This window comes from Peromyscus leucopus, chromosome 3 (assembly GCF_004664715.2).
Source record: "Peromyscus leucopus breed LL Stock chromosome 3, UCI_PerLeu_2.1, whole genome shotgun sequence".
Taxonomy (NCBI): Eukaryota; Metazoa; Chordata; class Mammalia; order Rodentia; family Cricetidae; genus Peromyscus; species Peromyscus leucopus.
Window position 1 is genome coordinate 88585433 of NC_051065.1, and position 23096 is coordinate 88608528.

The window sequence follows — 23096 nt, forward strand, 5'->3', positions numbered from 1 at the left end:
GATTATGGATCGAGACTTTATCGTCCTGTTTCCCGAGGGAGAAACTGAGGCTCAGAGAGGGACTAATTGGCCCAGGGTCACCCAAACCGAGGAGGGCTGGGAACCGTAGCAGGCCATGGACACCCATGACAACCGGCAGCCACCAACATCGACACTCTTAGGAGACCAGACTAGGAGGGTGAGGCAGGACCCAGAGCAGGTAAAATGGTTTCAGATGGACGAAAGAGGAGGAAGAGAAGAAGGGCCTGGGCCTGAGGAGAGTGAGCACCTGTGGAGGGGAAGGACCACGATGAGAAGAGCCCAGCCGCGTACACACACACACACACACACACACACACACACACACACACACACACACACACACAGAGCTTTGGGCTGGGGAAGCACCGTACTTCCTGTTTCTCTTCACGGTGTTGAGCCAGTTTCCAGAGCCTTCTTCATCTCATGCCTAGAACACAGTTTACTTCATCCTCTGCTCCCTGCAATGAATCACCACCAGGCTCTGCCGGACAACCAAGGCCAGGGGGTGAGGCAGGCAGGACCCTGTGGGCTCACTGCTCAGCCCCGCACCATGGCAGAGAGCACGAGGTGACTTGCCTGTCAGTCACTGGCCCCCGCCCATGCCCTGTGTCCTGTCCTGGGGAGGTAAGCCAGGTGTATTTCTTCCTGCCCAGTCTGCCCGGATGAGCCAGGGGTCGCCACACAAGTCACTGTGCTATAAAGGAAAAGGAGAGAGTCCAGAAAAGCCCACAGGGTATGGATTTTGAGGTTTAGGGTCTGGGGAGGTGACCTTCATCCAAATAGAATGATCACATTCTTTTGTTTGTTTGTTTTTTTTTTTTTTTTTTTTTTTTGAGACAGGGTTTCTCTGTGTTGTTTTGGTGCCTGTCCAGGCTGGCCTTGAACTCACAGAGATCTGCCTGGCTCTGCCTCCCAAGTGCTGGGATTAAAGGCGTGTGCCACCTCTGCCCAGCTGATTACATCTTTTAAAATTATTTTTATTTATCTATTTATTCATTTGAGAGAGGGACTTTTTTTATTTTGTTTTTTCAAGACAGGGTTTCTCTGTGTAGCCCTGGCTGTCCTCAAACTCACAGAGATCCACCTGCCTCTGCCTCCCAAGTTCTGGAGAAAGGGACTTTTTGAAAAAGATATTTTTCTCTCCTTCACCATGTGCAACTCAGGGATTGAACTCAAGTTGTCAGACTCGGTGGCGGCGGTGGGTGACTTCACAGGCTGAGCCATTCGCTGGCCTGGATGAGCATTTGTGAGCGATTCCTCTAGAGGTTCTGTTCTTTTCTGTTTTAACATCTCTGGATAGTGTTCGTTCCCTCCCTCCCTCTCTCTCCTTCTCCCTCCCTCTCTCTCACGCATGCTCATCTCCTGGGAGCAGAGTGCCAGGGGTTGCCTAATGAGAACAGGTGGCCCTCAGACTCCATGGGTTAGCAGTTGTGTGGGGAGTTTCCATCTGAGTCCAAAACAAGAAAGACATTTAAAGACATGGATGAGATGTCATTAGCTGGTGGGGACCCCAGAAGTTGTAAGGCCACTGTCTGCTTGTGCTCAAGAAGGTCACCATGAGGTTGAAGCCAGGCCCTTGGGTTACCCGGAGACTCTTGGTTGGTCTCATGTCACTGGAGACTGTTCTGGGTGTCTTCTCACTTGCCAGAGGGCAATGGTGTCTGCCAAGGACTCTTAAGCCATTAGTCTTCGTGTCTGCTACCACGAAGGAATTCACGGGAGAGGTGCAAACAAAGACACTCATCAAGACAGCTGTCGTACTGGAACCCATGAAGCTTCATAGGGGGGACGTGGGGGGGCTGCCATCTCCTGACCAACTTTGGCTCCTGGGTCTTGTCCCCCAAGCCAAGGAAGGTAACCCTGAAGGATCACACCAGGGCTGAGGTTGCCAGAACCAGCAGAACCATGTGTCCTGTGGGACTTGAAGACATGCGCACTAGGCAAGCACTCTACCGCTGAGCAGCATCCTCAGCCCTGAAGACATGGGTACCAGGCAAGGACTCTACCACTGAGCAGCATCCTCAGCCCTGAAGACATGGGTACCAGGCAAGCACTCTACCCCTGAGTGGCATCCTCAGCCCTGAAGACATGGGTACCAGGCAAGGACTCTACCGCTGAGCAGCATCCTCAGCCCTGAAGACATGGGTACCAGGCAAGCACTCTACCCCTGAGTGGCATCCTCAGCCCTGAAGACATGGGTACCAGGCAAGGACTCTACCGCTGAGTGGCATCCTCAGCTCTGAAGACATGGGTACCAGGCAAGCACTCTACCCCTGAGCGGCATCCTCAGCCCTGAAGACATGGGTACCAGGCAAGGACTCTACCGCTGAGTGGCATCCTCAGCCCTGAAGACATGGGTACCAGGCAAGGACTCTACCCCTGAGTGGCATCCTCAGCCCTGAAGACATGGGTACCAGGCAAGCACTCTACCCCTGAGTGGCATCCTCAGCTCTGAAGACATGGGTACCAGGCAAGCACTCTACCCCTGAGCAGAATCCCCGGCCTCACAAGAGAATTTGTTTGTGGAAAGAATATCCACTTAAACAAGCTTGAGAACCACTCAGTTCACAAAGTCTAAAGGTCCCCACTTTTCAGAGCCTTTATGAAGGGGGTGCACTGTACTGTGACCCCAGTGGATTTGATCATTGAGCCCCATAGTTTTAAAAGGCCTCATCTAAGTCATCTTAGACAAATTACTGTCTCTGGCTTCCTAAGCATTTTCTCACACCTGGAACAGGCACTTTGTGAAACCCATGCTCTTTTTTTTTTTTTTTTAATAAGGACCAATTATTCCAAGTGTTCAAAAGGAAGCATGGAGGTATCTCCACCTGAGGACTGGATGCATCTCGTGTACATCTCAAGTGGTCCAGGCTTGTCTCTGACACAGCCCAGGATGACCTTGAACTTCTGATGCTCTTACTCCTCCTCTGGAGGGCTGGGATTACAAGCAGTGGCGGCCTCACCAGTGTTACATGGTGCTGGGGGTCGAACCCCAGGTTTCACGCATGCTAAACAAAAGCTCCACCAACTGAGCTCACTCCCAGACCTATGGTTCTTTATTATTTCTTTAAATAAAAAAATTTTTGTGTGGGAGTGGAGAGATAGCTTAGTGGTTAGGAAGGCTTGTTCAGTAAACACAAGGACTGGAGTTTGGACCCCAGCACCCACATAAAATTCTGGGCATGAACTGGCCTGCCTTGAACCCCAGCACTGAGTGGAGCAGAGACAGGAAGACATTGGGGATGAAAGTTCCAGGTTCAGTGGGGGACCCTGCATCAAAGAAACAAGGTGGACAGTGACACAGGGGATATATAGATATAGATATAGATATAGATATAGATATAGATATAGATATAGATATAGATATAGATATAGATATATAGATATAGGAGAACGTGCAACACTCTCCTCTGGCCTCCCCACATACCTGCACAGACTTGTACACATATACTGTGTACACATACAAACATGCACACATACATATACACACAGGCACACACACATACAAACACAAAGTGTATGTGGTGCATATTACATGCCTGTGTGTGTATGTAAGAGGGGAGTTTTCTGGGAACTTCTGGTGTAAGATGGAAAGGCAATCCCAGAGGATGAAAGCATGCTGTCTGTGGGCCAGATGACTTTCAAGATGGCTTAGGGCATGGGCTTGACTGCTCTTGCATGTTGGGAAGAAGGCATCCTTGCCCTGTCCCTTCTTTCCCTCTGCGGCCCATCTGCTGCATCTGAACAAGCACAGGGTACCTGGGAGTGGGAATGTGGCCGGTCCAGGGGGGCCTCAATCCTCCTGGAGACAAGACCAAGGTCCTCACTCGGCTGAGACAGGGGACTAGCCATGCTAGCTACCCTCCTGCCTCATGGCCCATCCACTGGTCACCAAACATCATTATAGTTCTGTGGTTTTGAGTCTGGGACATTAGAATAAAAGACCAGCTTTCAGCCGCAGCTGCAGGACAACCTTAGAGTGAGTCACAGCCCAGAAATGCAGCGTCAGGGGGAATTACAACTACTGGAGATACGAGGAGAAGAGCTCCATAAATGGGGAAGTCAAGGCAATGCCCTGCTCCTTGTGATTTGTAAATGTTGTAAACTTTATCACAAACAGCAAAAATGAACAGCTCTCCACGCTCCTGCCTTGTATGGGCTCTGTTTCAGGGACACGGGGTAGAGAAGGAATTGGCCAGGAGAGGTAGCTGACCCAAGAGACCAAAGGCAGACAGACCTTGGGACGTTAGTCCCCTGAGAATTGTCAGGGATCTGGGATGTCAGTGGGCTGTGCCTGCTTCCCTGGGACACAGGGTGGGGTGATGTTTTTATTTGTATGTGAAAGGAAAATTGTGTCCCAGGATAGAAGGGCGTGCTGGATGAGTCCGATGTCTCCATCAGCCCCAGGGTCTGGCTCAAGAGAACTAGAATTCCCAGGGGAGCCGGAGGCCCGGCAGTCGACCGTGCTCAGAGTTAGAACTGAAAGGAACTCTCTCCACTGTCGCAAGCACAGGGCTCCAGGAAAGAACCTTGTTCCGTGGGAAACCACAGAAAAGGAAACAGGGACTTGAGAAAGGACCCATGGTCTTGGGATGGGACTCGGCACCCCAGCCAGGATGAGGGTTGTAATAAACTGGGTAGAGGCTACAGATTTCAGAGATGTTGGAAGAGTCTGCAGTGTGCCTGCTCTCTCTGGTTTCTTCTTTTAAAGATTATTTTCTTTCTAATGATGTGTCTATGTGTGGGTATTTGCATGTGAGCATGGTGCCCACCGAGACCTCAGATCCCCCAGAGTGGAAGTTACAGGCTGCTGTGAGCTGCCCGGGGTGGGCACAGGGAGCCTAACCTGGGTCCTCTGCAAGATCAAGTGCTCTTCACCACAGAGTCATCTCTCCAAGCCCGGTAGGCCTGTCCCAACCTAAGCAGTTGTACCCTGTCCCTGCCCAAGGCCACAGGCAAGTGCTCGGGCTGTGTTCTCTTCCAGCAACCAGCGAGGTTCTCGCCATGGCTGTCACTGTCTGGTCCCTGGACATGGAGGTGAGTGTGGCACAGAGTGAAACTGAGGAGGAAACTGTGTCAGGCATACTACAGTCCCCGCATCCAGTCCCTAACACCCGACAACCCTTACCTTCTCCTTAGTGTATCCTCTTCCCCATCCTGTCTCTATCCTAAAATGACCCACAAAGGACAGGAACAAGGCCACCCAAAAGTGTTGTGCTGGCCTGGAAAAGACTTGAGAGCACAGAGCTTGGAGCCAGGCCATCCCGATTCAAGGACTGTCTCTGCTGATGACTGGCCCTGTCTCCTGGGGCCTTGCTTTCCTCATTTGGAAAATGACATTAATAGGAATCCGGGTCTCACAAAACTCGTGGTGGGGGCTGAGTGGAGGATGAAGAAGGCGTCTCACGTGACCTGGCCAGCCCTGCTGAGCATAGCCTAGCGTAAGGCCCTGCTGGGGGTCCCTCACTGACTCTGAAGGATTCCCCACCCCTCCTTCCCATGCCCCAGCTAATCACTGCCCAATGTCCTGCTCACCACCAGAGTTCACTCAACACACACCAGTGCTTTTTTTTTTTTTTAGTTGCAGCTTTTACTTCAATTTGAAGCAGATGGTTGCACACAGATGTGAACAGCTTTGGCCTCTGTAGCACATGGAGCAGGCGTTGGCTTTGAACGCGCCCCCTCCCCCACACACTGGCCCATTCCCCTGGTCCCTTCCTCCCTAAGTCCAAAGGTAGCTGACCTACAGCAGGGTTACTGCTGTCTTGTGGGCTAGCCTGAGCCTGGCCGCGGGTGAGCACCTGGCGGGGTAGGCTCTGGGAGCAAAGACCCTCGGACAGGCTGTCTCGGGGCATGTCCTGGGTGGGGTATGGACAATACTGCTTCTTCACTGGACCCCTTTCCTCCCTGCTCAGGAGGCCTGGAGTCCAAGAAGGAGCCGGAACCCAAAGAGTAGCAGGCATGGCGTCAGAGGCCTGGATGGCTAACGGGAAGAGACAAGGATCTCAGACCCCACCTTCCACAGCCTGCCTGGCACAGCCCTAGGAAGCCTGTCTGTCGTTCACCCAGACAGCTCAGGGTCCAGCACCGACAGAGCACTGGCCCAGAGGGTTGCGTGCTTCTGAAGGTCACCGAGTGTCCGCTCCTTGCATGAGTTCCTGGCAGAAGTGCTGATCCGTCTTTGGCTTGAGGTGGACTTGGTCGGGCAGCAATGGTGTGGTTTGCGCTGTCGGGGCTTCATCCTGTACTTCCCTCGGACAATCTCTGTAGAATCTTTGGCAATAGTCTGCCCCGCCAGTCAGAAGGCAAAATCTGAAGTAACCCTGGACGGCTGGAGGACAGCAGGAGACCGAGACGGAGGCAGGCTGCCCTTGCCCTGGTCCTGGGTGACCCTGAGAGCCAGTTAAGTGGGCTGAGTATCTGGTAGCATCTTGGAGAAGACAGGGAATGAGGCTGGCTGTCTTTCTCCTCAGGCCCAACTGGGAAGAGACCCACAGCAGTGTCCGTGGTCTAGCCTGTGGCAGGTCACTCCTGAAATATAAAAAAAAAAAAAAAAAAAAGAAAGAAAGAAAGAAAAGAAATTATCAGCAACATCCCCTGTTTACCCTGAAGCAGGATGCTGACATTCACAGAACATTCTGGAGACATTAACTGAAACACTGCCTGGGTGGGATGGGTTTAAAGATTTGGACCTGACTAGCTGTCCCCAAAGCACACACTGCCCCCCTTCTCTCCACCTCCACGAACTGCTACACTGAGGAAGTCCAAGCCCTTTTAAGCCCAGGGACACCTGGCACTGACATCATGAACCCCAGATCCACACCTTTGAGGGACATCAGAGTCAATCCTACTACTATGGGATGCTGGAATGGATAAATGGTGGGTCTTCCCTGGTTTCCAAGGAAATAGGTGTCTGCCCAGGACTTTTACCATCTCCCCACCCTGTTCAGACAAGAGCATGCCACAAGTCCTGAGGCCAGTCAGCCACCACCCAGGTGACCTGACAGTCACTTCTCCAGTGCTAGGTCTCTACCTCTGACAGATGGCTCATATGAAGGACATCAAGAATTTGCTCCCCGCCCTCCTTTATTTATCTAAGTGGAAATGAGAATGGACCCGTAGAATCCTAACCCAGAAGACAAATCATCAGAGTTCGGTGATTCTGAACATCATGAGGTGGAGACACACAGGGACCCAAGAGTCCTACTGTGTTGTGTCACCTTCCCTGAGGAACCTGGGACAATCTTGAGAACCATGAGTTAGTGGGTCAGGCCATCTCTAAGTCCCAAGCTTCCATGAGGGGCAGAAGAAAAGGACAAGCCAAGAACACACTGGGCATATCAGCGTGTGTGTGTGTATGTGTGTGTGTGTGTGTGTGTGTGTGTGTGTGTGTGTGTGTGTGTGTGGAGAGAGAGAGAGAGAGAGAGAGAGAGAGAGAGAGAGAGAGAGAGAGAGAGAGAGAAAATGAGTGCAGAGGCACATGAGGGTTCCAAGAGTCTACCCGGAACAAGGGGAAACTACGCGGAGACCTTGGTGCAGCTCCCGGTTCTGCAAGACTCCTGAACAAGCAGCTCATGCTGATGTTAAAGCAAACCATCCATCAGGTACCACTGACAGGTCAGGATCCTCCTCACATCCTGAGTCAAGGGTGAGCCACTCAGAGCGTGGAGTGAGTGCTACACACCGGCAGTGCCAGGATTTGAACCCAGATCAGCCCTGTTTCTCCTACCAACAGAAGCTGCTCCTGCTGAAGCCTGGCTTTGGAGAGCAAGCAGGAAGGAGCCAAACCATGAGGCTGGAGAGCTGCTAACCACAGACCCTTGTACGTCTTGCCTTGGAGGCCCCAGGACGTTGGTAGGAACACAGCCAAGATGTGGTCCAAGTTCCAAAATAAGAGTCTGGAGCCAGGCTGGATGCAGGGTCCAAGGAGGATGAGTGAGCCAGGCCATGGGGGAGGAAAGCTGTCCAGCTAACAGTGGACAGCAAAGAGAAAGGAAAAGTGAGAGACCGGCAGGATTTTGATGTGGTAAATCCCAGGCTTGCATTCTCCCGGCCCATTGTGCGTGGCTGGCCCCAACAGAGATCTGCTTTTTGTTACTGAGTCTGAGGAGAAGGATTAAGAAGCGGAAAGGAAACCCATGGGGATGGCATTGGGTCTGTGGTCCACAGCATGGTTTATGGCCACGTCATTCCAGCACTGGCTGCCTGGGCGGGTCCTGCCATGAACTGGGCCTGGAGCCCCTTCTCATGCAGCTTGACTGTGGTCTGGAGACGGAGTGAAGGGCTGGAACCATTCTAGCCACATTGCAAAGGTGGCCAGGACAGCCCGGCTCCAGCTACAAGCCCTGCTAGCTCTCAGACTGAGTTGACGACGGATGCCCAGCTCTAAGCATCCTACCCCAGGCCAGCAAAGGATGCTGACTGGGCTAGCTTCAGTCTTCAGTTGGTTTCTTCCTCTGGACCAATCAGCTGTGGCAGAGGGCAAAGGAGCACACACAGTGGCATCCGGTTGCGCCTGGCCATTCCAGCATGCCTGGTCTGATTGCTGCGATCTGGTCAGTATGGCCGACGGATGAGATCATCACAAACAGACGTTACCCCTGTCTATTCATGGTGTGTGTGTGGGGGGGGTCAGAACATCAGCCCCATGGGGGCCCGTGGGCAGCTCTGTTCACTGAGGTCGCCCAGGTCCCAGCCCAACTCCAGCTGCCGGCACCATCTCTGTAAACACAGAACAAGCACAACGCCTCTCAGCCGCCGGCTCCGGGGTATCGCAGCTCTCTCGTACCACAGGATCATCCTCCAGTCTCAGCTGGAACATCGAGCATGTGTGTAGCTATGACTGTCCTTTGGGGAATCCCCCCCCCCCCCCGTAAGCTAGAGCAACCTCAGCCAGCTCACCTGTCACCTCAATTTGCTTCTCCATCTCCCCTCTGCTACTGTGTGTCTCTGGCCTGAAGCCCTTCGCTTTCCTCTCTCGATCACCTGGGTCACGCAGGGTCACTGAATCACTTTGTGGACATCGAACACTGATTTCAGGCTAGTGAGATGGCACCAAGAGAGAAGAAGGTGCTTGCCACCAGGCCTGATGACCAACCCGAGTCCACTCCCAGAAACTGAGTGTTGACAAGAGAAAACTGACTTTCACAAGCTGTCCTCTGACCTCCATAGGCGCCATTACCACACACACACACACACACACACACACACACACGCACGCACGCACGCACGCACGCACGCACGCACGCACACACACACACTTACTTGTATGTGTGAATGTCTTGCCTGCATGCATGTGTGTGCACCACATGTGGGCCCGGTGCTCACAGCGGCCAGAGGAGGCATTGGATCGCCTGGAACTGGCGTTATGGACTGTTGTGAGTCACTCCGTGGGGGCTGAGAACCAAACCCAGGTCCTCTGTGACAGTAACCAGTGCTCTTAGCCACTTAGCCATCTCTCCAGTCTCCATCTCCCTCCTAAGTTTTAAAAATTCATTGTTCATCTACAAGGTCCACTTTACCTACTTCACCATTTTTTTCACTATTTTCAAATTATGCATTTTTTTTCTACATTTAAGCCATTTCGATACAATCTTCCACACGTGTGAAAAAATACCCAGTGAGTTTGAAATCTGGAGAGTCTTTTTTTCTTTTCTTTTTTTTTTTTTTTAAATTATTATGTCCTAAAAAGAACAGGCAGAGTTCAAGCACCTTTAAAAATCTACAATGCAACAGAAAAGTGGGAAAATGGAAGAATTCTACAAGAAGCACACTGCTGCCATCCTTGACCCTTCCACATCTGCCGTTGCTGGGGTAGTGAAGTCAGCTCTGGGCCCCGGGCAGGTCAGCGAAGTTCTCCAACTAAGTGTCGGTTTCCATTTAAAAATGTCGTGTGTGCGTGCGTGCGTGCGTGCGTGCGTGCGTGTGTGTGCGCGCGCGTACGTGAGTGTGTGTGTGTGTGCGCGCGAGAGTGTGTGTGTGTGCACGTGTGCGTGCGTGCGTGCGTGAGTGTGTGTGTGAGTGCGTGTGTGTGTGCGTGTAGATGCACATGCCACAGGGCTCACGTGGCAGCCGGAAGACAGCGTGCAGGAGTTGGTTCTCTCCTTCCTCCTGGAGTGCACCTCAGGTCCTCAGGCTGGGAGGCATCTCACCTGGGACTGCTGAAGCACTCCCCGGCCCCTCCCCATTTCCTCTATCTTTAGGGCGCGTGGGTGTGTGCGTGCCTGCACAGAAGTCAGAGACCAACAGCTGCCGAGCCACCTCACGGCCCAGCTCTGTGCTCACATCTGAGCCGGGAACTGCAGATCTGTTCTGAGGCCATAGCCTTCTGGCCTCCAAATTTTTCAGGGAACTGGAAGCAGGCAAGAGTTCACCCATCTCTGGCCACTGCTGTCCCACCTGACCTGGACACCACGAGGCAGGCAGAGAATTCGGGAGAAGTTGCAGGTAGCTGCCGTTTACTGAGGACACAGACATGACAATGGTCCCCACTCTGTCTTGGCTGGGAGCTCCTGGGAGCCTAAAGGCATCCAAGTCATAGGCAAAGCCTTTGAGAGCCAGGAGAGCCAGGCTGGGGAGAATCTGCTCACTCAACCAGCTGTACTGATTTGCTGTCCCATAGCTTGGTGACAGGCTCTGAGCTGGAGGCCCTGCCCTGCTCCCTGTCTCCTCACAGAAGAGCTGTCAACCCTGCTCGGTCCCCTCTACTCCCCAAGGCTGTCCCCCAAAGAGAAAGACATTGTCCTGGATTCCAGGTTAGTGTCTGTGACCCCCCAGGTCCCAGGAACCTGGATCCAATGAGCCAAGCCTTTCCTATGCGGAAGCCAATGATTCAGGCCAGACCGCTATGCCAAGGGATGGTACAGAGGTGGACTTTCCTAGCAGTAAGAAGCAACCGCCATTAAACTAATGTTGGGAGTTGAGAGCCGGTGGGTGGCCCGTAAGACCCCTCACGGTGCTGATGTGTCAAAGGTAGAGCTGAGTCCCGGGCAACCTGGGCCGGCACTCATTGACCACTGGCTCTGGAGACTGATGGAAATGTCCTACCCGCGGACTTGCAGACTCCAGGGGGAACTATGGCTTGTGTTTTTGCTGACACTACCCTGTAGAGGATGATATTCAGTGTCTGCTCAAGCCCACCCTCCCCTCCTGCCCACCAGCTCCCACCTGGAAAGAATGAGCTGCTGCTCCCAACCCCCACAGCACTTTACTTCCCAGTCCCCTCCATCTTTCTCCATCTTTTCTAGATTACGGTTAGTGGAGGCTGCTCACCCTGCCCACCCCTCCACTAACTCCCAAGGGGCATTGTCCTAGGCATCGTGATCTTCCCATGGCCTGGCAGGGAAGCGAGGGATCGAGGCTCAGTGCCATCTTTTTAGAAAAGCGGCCATGTGCTGGGAACCTCATTCCTTCCCTTGCTCACACGGACAGAGACAACCCTTGGGAAATGGATGTTACTGCGTCCATTCAGCAGATGAATAAACAGAGGCCTGTCTAATCGCCCTGTTGCTGGAACTGTTGTAGACAGAGCCTGGGCCCTGGTAGTCCTAACAAGTTAACTTCTGCCATCTGCCTTCATTGGGCCAATTAAACAGACCGTAGCCGTGAAGAAGAGAGAGGCCTAGTAAATGTGGCCAGGCAAGGGAAGAGGAACGAAGAAAAGGGTTCCAGTGACCCCCAACTCTATTAAACAGAGAGGAGTGAGGTGTAACAGGGCAGCTCTGTTCAGATGTGGTCCAGCCCATCATGGCCACCTCAGCTCCAGACTCGCCCTGAGAAGCGGTCTGACAAGCTGTCAGAACTGTGTGAGATCTCTTCCCCGGGAGACAAGGCTTCAGCCTTTTCCCTCTCCTGGCTGGCGACAGGAGAGGCTGGCACACCCAAAGCTCGGCCCATAGCCTACAAGGAGCCCCCAGGGCCTGGGGGGGACGGCCACGCCACACAGACGCCTTCTCTCGGGCTGCCGGTCTGTTTCTCGGAGCTCTGCCTGTGTCTCCCTGCGCCAACTCTTTCTTGGCCTCTTCTGTGTTTGTCTCTCTGGGTCTGTCAGTCTGTCTGTCTTTCTTGGTCTGGTGCCCTGTAAGGCAGGGCTGGTCCCGGCGAGGCTGTAGGGCACAGCGGCTGCAGCTTCCCAGCTGCCTCCAGTCCTGCAGGCTCACTCACAGCCGCCGCCGCCGCCACCCCCGGGGTTGGGGACTTTACACCACCAGGCTGGGGGGACAGAAAGAGCTGGGTGGACAGAGCTCAGTCAAGTGGGAAAGCCCCACTCCTCAGTCTTCCCAAGTGGGCCTGACCTCACAGACACCCCGTACGTGTGCACACACCCCAGTCTCTGGGGAGATTCCAATTTCTCGGGGCTCAGTGTTCAAATAGATAAAGGGAGGGGCACCGTGTCTCCTTAGAGACATCCCTCCCCCACCAGGCTGGTTACAGGTTGGAACAGCAGGGCTTGGCAGACCCTGGCTTTGGCCTGCAGATGCTTGTCTTTTCTACAGTGGACAGGACCTCAGGTCCCTGAGCGGATCTGCCCTGAGATGGCAGTTGCTCCGTTATTCTGCATCGAGCACAGTGAGCAGTTCCCAATCCTTCTAGCAAAGTGATGGGGGGTGAGGGTGAGGGGCAACGCCAGATAAACCAATTCACGCTGGCCAGGAGGCCTCTGTGAAAAATCCCCATCTACACCCAGAAGACACACATGAGGGAGCCTGACACCAGTGGAGTGTGCGTGCATGTGTGCTCTGTGTGTGTGTGTGTGTGTGTGTGTGTGTGTGTGTGTGTGTGTGTATGTGCTGGAGTTCCATGAAACCGTGGGGTTTGGTTTTGTTTGCGTGTTTCCTTATTTACTTACTTACTGAGATAGGATCTCACTAGTAACCTCAAACTTGCTATATAGCAGAGAATGACCCTGGACTTCTGTTTCTCCTGCCTCTGCCTCCTAAGTGCTGGGATTGCAGGCGTGAGTCAGTACTCTCGGTTTATGCGATGATGGGGGTCAAACTCAGGGCTTCACGCATGTTAGGCGAGCACTACCAACTGAACTGTCCCTAGCCTGCAAATGCAGTTCTAACAAGAGATACCCCTTCCCCTTGTCTCTTCTGAAATCCTTAAGCCCGTGCCTTAGCTAGAATCCAGAGCACTGTGGGATGTGGGGACAGGTAGGGACACCTCTTAGGCTCTTTTCCCTGACACCCTATCAGTTACTCCATAAAAGGAGGTGTCAGCAATACTAAGGAAAGGCTGAGAATGGGACAGGGAAATGACTCTTTCCTTCCTCTCACAGACGTCCACACATGTGTGTGCCACGCGCCCAGCAGGCAATCCAGTGTAGTGATTGAAGGTGCCAACCAGTGGCGTCAGGGAGTCTGTGTTCTGAGCCTGAGATCCCCAGTCTACCAGCTGCAGGACCTGAGCATCTCAGTTAACATCTTCCTGGGTAACTCGGGTCAAGCCCATGAGCATCATCAGTCTGTGCAGGTCCCTGGGTCCCTGCCATGCATGGAGCCCTTTGCTCCAACACTACATGGCCTCTGCTCCTGGGCACTTCATCGTCACCTTTCTACTTCTTCCCTGGTGACGTGCCCCTGGCCAGCTCTGCACCTGCTCCCAGAGCTGACCCTGCGACAACAGGTTGCTTCTGTTCTGCCGCTCAGACCCCAGCACCCGGGAGTCCAGGTCGTAAAGTCTGCATGCACACCAAGTACAGCGAACTCCTGTCCACACAGGGCCCTCCTCTGGATCTTTAGCTTTCACTTTTGTGTCCTTTAGCTGCTCTCCAGGGTGGGGCCTCTGTCTGGTTTATTCTTTGAAGTAATCCTAGGGCCTAGAACGGAGCTGATGGGGTGAACGCCGAGACTGGGACTCACGTAGTCTTAATAAAAGCTCAGGGCCCTTTGGGGCGTCTTCATCATTTCCTACTCAAAGATCGAAAAAGAAGTAAAATTTTATGGGCTGAGGGTGTAGCTCACTTGGTAGAGGGCTTGCCTCCCAGCACAAAGCCCTGGTTCTATCCCAGCATGGAGGAAGTGACCGGGCTGGAACATGTCTGAAATCTCAGCTCTGGGGAGACAGAGGCTGGAGGATCAAAAGTTTAAAGTCACACTCCACTAGATTGAAATTTGGAGCCATCTTAGGTTACGTGGATCAAAAATGTACATACATAATTAAAAATTAAGATTAACGTATGTATGTTGGGGAGGGTACAAAGTGGTCCACTTTTGTAAATAACTCTTCTGGTGCCAATCCGTGTCCTTCCTGTTCCAAGGTTTTAGGGACGGGCGAGCAGGAAAGGAAGGTGTGAAGCAAAGCTACCGTGATGGGAGGGGACACCCAGAAACGCCTGTCACTCCCACCCCGTTCTTGGTGGGCTCTGAGCAGCTCATGTTTCTGCCCTCCCTGCCACCACGGGGCCATCTCTAAGGGCGCTTGAACTCTGGAGGGAGTGTTTCAAACCATCAACTAACTGCATTCTGAAATGACCCTTGTTCCCGACCTGAAAAATGGTATAGTCTTGAGGAAACCTCCATCTGATACTGACAGATGTGGGGTCCTGCACACCTGTGCATAGCACGAAGACACACACGCACGCACACACGCACGCACGCGCACGCACGCATACGCGCGCACGGGGTGGTGGTGCACAGTCAGCAGACTTGGGAATAACCCAGGCTAGTATGACACTTGACTTCTCCTGGGCCACTTTTCAGATGGGCCAGCCCTGTCCTCCAGGACCTTCTGACATCCAGTTGAGAAAACCTTTTCATAGCCACTGTGCCCTGAGTCCCCTGCCCCTGGACAGCAGTATCTCCATTTTAGGAGGAGGATTCTGCCTGCTGAAGGCAATACCCACGCTCAGAGCATGCACACACAGCTGTGCTGAAATGCAGACCCTTGTCCCCAGAACCCACACTGCTAAGCAGTCCAGAGGGAGGGCTGTGTCACAGGGTGGCGGTGGCGGCCTGATGTACCAGCCTGCACGGGTCCTGCCCAGTCCTGCCCTGCTCTGGCCCTGGGTGACTTTGTGTCATCCCATACGCCTCAATAACAGAGATTCCAAAAGGTGGGGGATCAAGGAAATAATGGTGTGAGAAGATTCTGCAAAGACACCTAGTAACTGTACAGAGGAGTGAGGTCACTGGGGAGCTGGCCACCTATGGTCTAAGAACCTGAATGCCACCAGCTGAAAACGAGGCTGGGACACCAGCTTTGTAAGGATGTGGCTAGGATGAAGTGGGCGAGGAAAGCAGTTTTCCGCCATGGTGGTCCAAGTCAGAACACAAGGTTGGCCCCACTAAGAAGAAAAATGCCCTGTCACAAGTGGAGTCAATTCTCCCGGGCTGACCTATGTGGGGGCTGCCCTGCGGCCCTCCCCATGGACAAGCCCCGATGGTTTTCTCGGGTTCAAAGACAGCCACTGTTCGGGGAAGGCAGGAGATACCTAGGCAGAACCGACTGCACCGAAGAAAAGATGCCTTCATCTGGGTCTTGTCCCCACCCAGATTCTGGATGCCCTTTGAGGCGGAAGCGCTTGAGGCTACGGCAGCCACTGTGTAGTCACGAGGAAGAAAGAAAAACCCTGGATCCCCAAAGCTGTTCTACAGGCCCCATGAGGAAACTGGAGTGGGCAGGGGTCCAGGAGGGCTTCCTGGAGGAACTGAGCCTTTCACAATGGGTGGAGGCAGAGCTAGATCAGCTGAGAGGCTGGGGCGGTTATCCTAAACAAGGCTAGCATCCACGCAGAGCAGGCCAGGAGCTCTGGGACATGATGAATAGGTGGCTGGGGCTGGGTCAACGGGGGTGGGGGGTGGGGTGGGGGGGTGGCGGCGGGGACAGCCAGGTGTCCTGTTGAGTCTGACTTATGTCTCACCTATGGAGAATACCTGGGAATCCTGGATGGGTGAGGGAAGCTGCCGGCCTGGCTCCGGCACGGCAAAGGCCCTGGGGGAGTGTTGGAGCCTGAGCTGCTTGGCTGCTGGCACAGGATTGGGATAACCATGAAGGAGTGTCTGAAAGGAGGACTGGCCCCCAACTCTGTCCTTTAGAAACACGTATACTGGGAAATCAAGGAGGGGAGGTTCTTTTTTCTCCTAGAATCTGTTATCAGGCCTGCTGGGGTGGGTATAAAGGGGACATCCAGTTCCAGGGCTGGCCAACACACTCTGCCCATCAGGGCTACGCAGTGGGCAGGTAACCCCTCCCCAATCCTTGTCCTCTGGAAACCTAGAACTAAAATCAATGCCTGGTCACTGGGCCAGTTCCACCTTGTCCCCAGGAGCATAGGATCGGCAGTCACTATTCCTTCCTAGGTCCTCCATACCTTTGGCCTCAGGAAAACCAATTTCTCATGTGGGGGAGAAACAGAATTCACAAGCCAAATTCATATCCTTTCAACTGTCCATCCCTGGTCAGCCCCTGGAGTGCCTCCCAGCATGAGCCTAAGACTTACTCTTTTTCTTTTTTAATGTGTGTGAGTGTTTGCCTGAATGTGTGTCTGTGCACCACATGTATGAAGTGCACACAGAGGCCAGAAGAGGGCTTAGGACGCCCTGGGACTGGAATTTTACAGACAGTGTGAGCTGCCACCCGGGTGCTGGGAATTGAACCCTGGTCCTTGGGAAGACCAGCCAGTTCTCTTAACCTCTGAACCCTCTTTCCAGCCAAGCCTAAGACTCTTGAACAAGGTCTCATGGTCCCCAAAGCACCACTGAGACCCAGTCCAGACCGAAGACCCAGACACCCCACCCCCATGGAGGCCACACAGGGAGGACCCCAGGGCTGGTGCAAAGCCCTTCTGGACATGAGATTAATGGCCCTGAAATTATGATAAAACAGACCTTTGGTCCTGCCCTATGTGCCCAGCTAACCATGGATGGGAGAAAAGCAGAGGGTAAGGCAGGAGAAAAGGGTGAGAGGTTTGAAGAAAGCTCAGAAGAAATGCAAAGGCCCAATGGTAGGCGTGGGGAAGCAGGCCACTGGCGGTCCTTTCACGCTGCTAAGCGAGCTGGCGGGCTCTGGGGTCCTGAAGGGACAGTAGGGAGGCAGCAGTCGGCAAAGAAGTGCAGGGTCTGAGGGAGCAGAAGAGAACGCCACGCTGTCCCCTGGGCCCACCCATCACTGCACCCTGCCCTGCCCCACCAGACAGGCTTGACCCCGTTCCCTGTCTCAAGGGGTGCCAGGGAGACGGGAGGCCCTGCTCTTCTCCCTGTTCATCCCAGCTGCCAGCCCTGCCCCAGGACCCCACGGCCCTGGACAGGCCACCTGGTGACTGTTCCCAGAAGGTGCCCAGATTTCTGAGCAGACATGTCCCAGAAGCCTCTGGCGACAGCGGCAGCAGCCGGTTCTTTAAAAAGGCTTCACGTCAGGCTGCAGTCAGCTGTGGGGGCCCAGGCACGGGGGGGGGGGGGGGTTCTGGCTACCACTGCTCTCCCCAAAGCTCCCCGGTGCTGCCTTCGGATGAGCCCGTGGTGGGGGTCCCTTCTGCGGGTCCCACCCCAGCACAAAGCTGGCTTCTGCAAACTGGGGTCAGTCAGGGTAACACTGGGATAACTTCCCACCTCCATGTTAGTTAGAACTCCGGGGATGGCAAGTCAGGACCAGGACTTTTGGAGACACCTCAGCAATGAACAGGTCCGGACCTAGCCACGCTAATCCAGGGGTGTGCAAGTGTGTGTGTGTGTGTGTGTGTGTGTGTGTGTGTGGCATGTGGGAGACAAAGGTTAACATCAGGGTCTCCCCCTCACTTCTGTACACTACCTTCCTTTCTTTTTTGAGACAGGGTCTCTCCCTGAGCCCTGCCATTGAATCGACGCACGCTGCCACCCTTTTACCCAGGTCCTCAGTCTTCCCCAGCAAGCACTTCACTTACTGAGAGCATCCCCCCGCCCTGCTCTCCTCCCATTAGACTCCCCGACCTTCTTGCCTGCCAGTCTCTTCCAAACCAGAGGGAAAGTCACTTCCCGCTACCCTCGGGGTTAACAGCTTTGAGACCAAGAAGAAAAGCTGACAGTACCCTAGGAACTAATTAGGTGGCCTTCAGGTATTCCCAAGGAGGAAGAAATGACACCTGGTGTCAGAAGAGGAAGAAAAAACACTGAAGGCAAACAAGGGCGTGGGGGGTGGGGAGGAATAAAAACCAGAGATAAAAAGTCAAGAGCAAACAGCGGCGGCGCCTGAGAAACACGAACTGCAGCCGCCAACTTTTACGGCATCCAGCCCTGTTATTCATAAGCGAGTTTCCTCTCTCACAAAGAACCTTTTGCACGGTTTTCGCTGCTGCCTCCAAACCAGCTGCTCGCGCTGTTGTATCCTGAGTGATGATGAGGTTCTGAAAGGGCTTTTTGGGAACAGATGGCCAGGGGAGAGCTGGGGAATGTGCCAGCGGAGGGCCGGGCGGGCTGCCAAGGCCTGCGGTGACTGAGTTCTTGGGCTTCCAACTCGCGTGCTTTCCCTGCCCTCTGCCCTCCGTGGCGCCAGCAGGCCTTCCCAGCGAGCGCTCGGAACATCTGGAGTCTGGGGCTGCCAGGAGGGGGGGCGGGCGGCCTGGAGCGGGGGACCCGCTGTTCCTGCGGAGCTCCCATAGACTCGCAGCCAGGCCCGCCTCTCGCAGCAGCTAATCAAAACCACAGCACCGAATGGGAACCAGGCGGCGCTCCCAGCTGCAGCCGGAGGCCGCCAGGCGACTTAACCCGGTGTCAGGCCTCACTGGCGGCGCAGCCCTGGGGGGTGCTCGGAGCTGATGACACCCCCGCCCCCGAACCCCGGCCCACCCCACTCCTCGCCACCACCAGCGGGCTATTGGCTCCCTGCAGCTAAATGGAACCTCCACGTGCTGCAGATGCCTATTTACATAAGGGCTCCAAGTGGGTAGGGCACAGGACATGGGGGGGGGGGGCGCTCCCGGGCAAGTTTCAGGGGAGAAAGAGCTTGCAGTTTTTCAACCAAAGAAAGAAAACCTACTTCTTAGCCCTATGGCCCGGGGCCTTCTCTTGGCCTCAGTTTCCATTCTGTGCAGAGGGGGCATCGCTCCTGACTCCCGGGGTATTATTAACAAGGGGTAGAGATGGTAGGCGCGGTGTCTGGTGCACAGTGGGCCTCACCATATGGCTGGTGTCTGTTGATGGTGGTCTGTTTATTGGCATTCTTCAGCACCAAATGTTGCCTAGGTTCCTTGGTATAGATAGATCCGTGCCCTTTGAAATCTAGGATTTATGGACTGACTGCTTGCTGGCCTCACTTTAAAGGACAGGACCAATGCTTCGGATTCAAGTGCTAGAGATGGGAGAGTCCTCATCTGCCGGCCCTGCGGACCTGCCCTTTCCTGAGATGTTCCTTCCTAGGGCTGGATACGAACTTGTCACCCTGCAGCTGGAAATTCAGAGATTTCCCTTTCTGAGAAAAGGGTAGCCCCTTTCCGACACCCGGTTTTGTTTATTCCCGTCAGAACAGGAAAGGTATGGCGCTCTTGCCTTATGGCGAAGAGACCTCGGGATCAGAGGCACCAAGAAAGAAGTACCGCTGCCAGGACTTAGAACCTTGTCTAGCCCCCGAAGTCCTACATCTTGTTTACTTCAGAGGTAAACACAAACATGTCAGAGATGGCAGCGCTCTTGAGAGGTGTAGGGCTCCAGGGGTTCCTCCCAACTCTACACAGACATCTTTCTGCAGCATCCAATGTCCTAAGCATGGCGAGTTCCTAGGCACAGACCGCTTTCCTGTCCGCGCATGCGCATTGCTTCTCTCTCGCGCTACCCTCGAGGCTCCCGAGTCTTCATTCATATCCAGCACTGCAGGGTGAAGGGCAGAGTTGTGATCCACAGGGCTGGGACCGCGGCACCTCAGCCTCGACCTCACCTCAGACCACCCAAGGAACATCATAGGCCCTTGCAAGGAAAGCCGGCCCAGCTCACCTGGGAGGCCCCCCCAAGCTAATGATCCCACCAACCCAGGCCCTGCCAGACTTGTGGCCTAACAGTGTCAAATGTGAGAGAAGAAACGGCAGCTGAAAGAACGCTCCGTGTTGGAACAGCTGGCGACAAACATCTATGTAATTGGAATGCCAGAAAAAATAAATTGCATCCATTTTTACGACTGGAGGGGAACTGGGTGGTGGTTTCTTTCCCACACACCTCTCTTTTTTTTTTCCCAGCATAGATGGACTCCACAGGCTTTGAGAGCAAATGGCATTTAACTCAATGACTTATCCTAGAGGATTTGGATTTGAGGGCCACCCTGGCCTGCTTGAGTTTCACATGGGAAGTAGTCAGTGCCCGGAGGTGGGCTGGACAGAAGGGGAGAGCCAGGCACAGTGGGAGTGACCACTTCCGAGGCAGGTTGGGGACACAGCTAAGACAGTACCCTCAGTGGGTGCTTGGACCCACACAGAGTGAGGGAGCTGGACCCAGCCGGGGAGGGGCTCTTTAGACTATACCACACGCACCCAGGCTCTATGAACAAAAGGACTGTTCAGGACTCAGCCACCTAGATAGGAAGCGACCTTGAACACCCAAAGCTCATACTGACTCTCCCCTCTTCCCTACTGACTACCACCCAAAACCAGTCTGCCCTTGGTCCATGCCCAGAACCGACAGTCTGGTACCCCACCTGCCATCACCTTAAAAAGCTCCCCCTCCCCCCGGTGGCAGCAGTGGACAGCAGCAGGAGAAAACTTCACCTGCTAGAGAGGTCTCAGACTCCCGGGCACCCACACCAAGAGGCGCTTCTCCACTTCCTAGCCCTACGTGCCACACAAGCAGGCTGGCACCCTGGCTTCCTCAAGGGATTGCTGCTTATCCTGTCCTCCCGTCCTACCCCACTGTCCGGGAGCAACGAAGGCCGGGACTTAGTGGCCATTCATTACCAAGACTCAGACAACGCCATGGATGTCAGCAGGAGATGTTGTAACGGAGCTACTTGAAACCCCCGGAAGAGGGTGTTCTAGACAAGAGGTACTGGCTCTCCCAATCCATAGGCTGGGCAGGTCCCACAGACAGAGGCCAGGTAGGAAGGAACAGGTCGGTCCTCCTCCTGAGAGGCTCCCAGAACTGCAGGAGCCAGGTGTTCGGCTGCTCTCTTCAGCAGAGCTGGGACAGCCCTCCCTAGGCCCTTCCCCCTCCCGCCCTGTCTCTGCTGAACGGCCTCTCACAGGGCTCCCTGCACTGCCAGGGCCTATGAGTTGGGTCAAAACTCAAAGCTAGAAAGGGAGAATGGCTGGTAGAGGGCTGTGATGGACAGAGAGGCACACCTGAGGCCCAGGGAGTGGACCACGTTCAGTGTTGGCTCCGTTCCTAACACAGACCTGAAGGGGCAGGGTGGCTCACGGGGTGGGGGTGGGGGGTCAGGAGTTCACTGGACTCAGGCTCTCAAACAGATATCCTGAAGGAGGGTCACCCAGCCTCTCGGGGACACGATCGCTCATGGAGCAATCCCCCAACTCAAAATGTCACCCGTCAGAGTGGCCAGGACCACCAGCGTCACAGAGGCAGAGCAGACATCTGTTCACAGGCAGCAGTCTTTACCCACAGCCCCTTGCCTCCAGCCTCTTGCCATCCTTCCTGGTGGTCTCAAATCAGAACTACTCTTTCCACTTAAGGCTTTTGGGGAGCGTGGGGGGGGGAGCTCACTCGATAGCCAGAGTTGGCCTGGAAAATCTTGGCAGTCTTCTTGTTCCAGCTCCCGGAGTGCTGAGATTAAATCTAGGAGCCATCTCACTAGGCTCCACTTAAGTTTTTAAACTTGAGTTCAAATGGGCTGAGTCAGGTGGCCGCCCGTGAGCTGGCTCATAAGCTAAACGCGCCTTCCACCAAGCCCAATGGACTGAGTTTATCCCTGGATCCTAGGTGGTAGAAAAGAGACAACCAACAAGTTTTTCTCTGATGACCTCCACAAGCATGGCACACGTCCCCCTCTGCCCCCATGAATTATTTTTTTTAATGTAAATGAGTTGTGATGGGATTTCAACTTCACAACACATGTGCCCCCAGTTACGTGTATTGGAAACTCAACTCCAAAACTCATGCTGTCAATACCACGGGGGGGGGGGGGGGGGGGGCAGGGACTTCTGGGAGTTGATTACATGAGACGAGGTCATCAAGGTGGGGCTCTAGGTGACAGTCCTGGCTTTGTAAGTGAAAGAGAAACCTGAGTTAGTATATGCCTGCTGCCTGACTGTGTGATGCCCTTGGCCAGGTGAGATAAGCCAAGGAAGTCCTTCTCAGAAACCAACACTGGACTACTGGACTTCCCAAGCCCGGAACCCAGAGCAAGCAACCAACCATGCCTCAGCCTTGGTAGGAAGGGGCTGGGGAGGTGAGCGTCACTTGAGACGGTCATCCCAGTTTCCATGGAAGAACAGCAAGGGCCCCTCGTGTTCCTGAGTTGCCCAGAAGCTAAGGGAGGGTATGTCACGATGTCATTCAGAGCTAGCCAAGGCCCCTGTGCCCTATCCCAGGGCTTCCTCGAGGGTGATGTTAATGACAAGCCCAGGGCATGGAGTCACCCTGCTACTCAAGATCCATAAAGGGCAAAGCAGACACCTGCATGGAAGCCTCCAGATCTTATCTTCTTATCCTCTCTAAGGCCCAACAGGGCTCTGGGCGAATCTGCCCAACCCTCCCACCCACAGAACAGACTCGACTCTATCCATGGCTTCCTGGTGGCTTCTGATGGCTAGAGACTCCATTCGAAGAACAAGAATTCTTCATTAGATTTCGCCTTTTTCATTCTGGCCATTCTTGGCTTCCAAATCCTCCAACCACAATGTCCTGTTGCCACTAGGTGGCAGGGACAGTGTGGCAAACTTTTTCTATCTATCTTTACCTCCATATGGGTCACAAAGAGGGTACCGTGCAGGGAATAGGTATACGGAGGGCTTTAAGACCCCACTCGATCACCTGCGTACGTCACATGCTCTATAAGGGGTAGATGTCTGCTGGGGGTGGTATCCTTTGGACCCAGCCAGTGTCCCAGACTGTGGCCTGACAGTGCTGAGCCCTGGAGCTGGAACACAGCCTCCGCCCCCTCTTGCCACATGAGGCTTCTCAAAGAGGCAGTTAGTTCTGCACATAAGAAGGAGAACCTTGGTG

General features: G+C 54.1%; 1 protein-coding gene across 1 annotated transcript in view; it reads right to left on the reverse strand.

The window, feature by feature from the left end:
* Positions 1 to 5583: 5583 nt before the first annotated feature.
* Atoh8 (atonal bHLH transcription factor 8) overlaps positions 5584 to 23096 on the reverse strand; it is a 32804-nt gene continuing 15291 nt past the window's right edge. Inside the window, exon 3 of the mRNA XM_028860525.2 lies at positions 5584 to 6552. Within this exon, the coding sequence (XP_028716358.1) occupies positions 6547 to 6552 (6 nt within the window). The 3' untranslated portion in view covers positions 5584 to 6546. The remainder of the gene's footprint in view (positions 6553 to 23096) is intronic.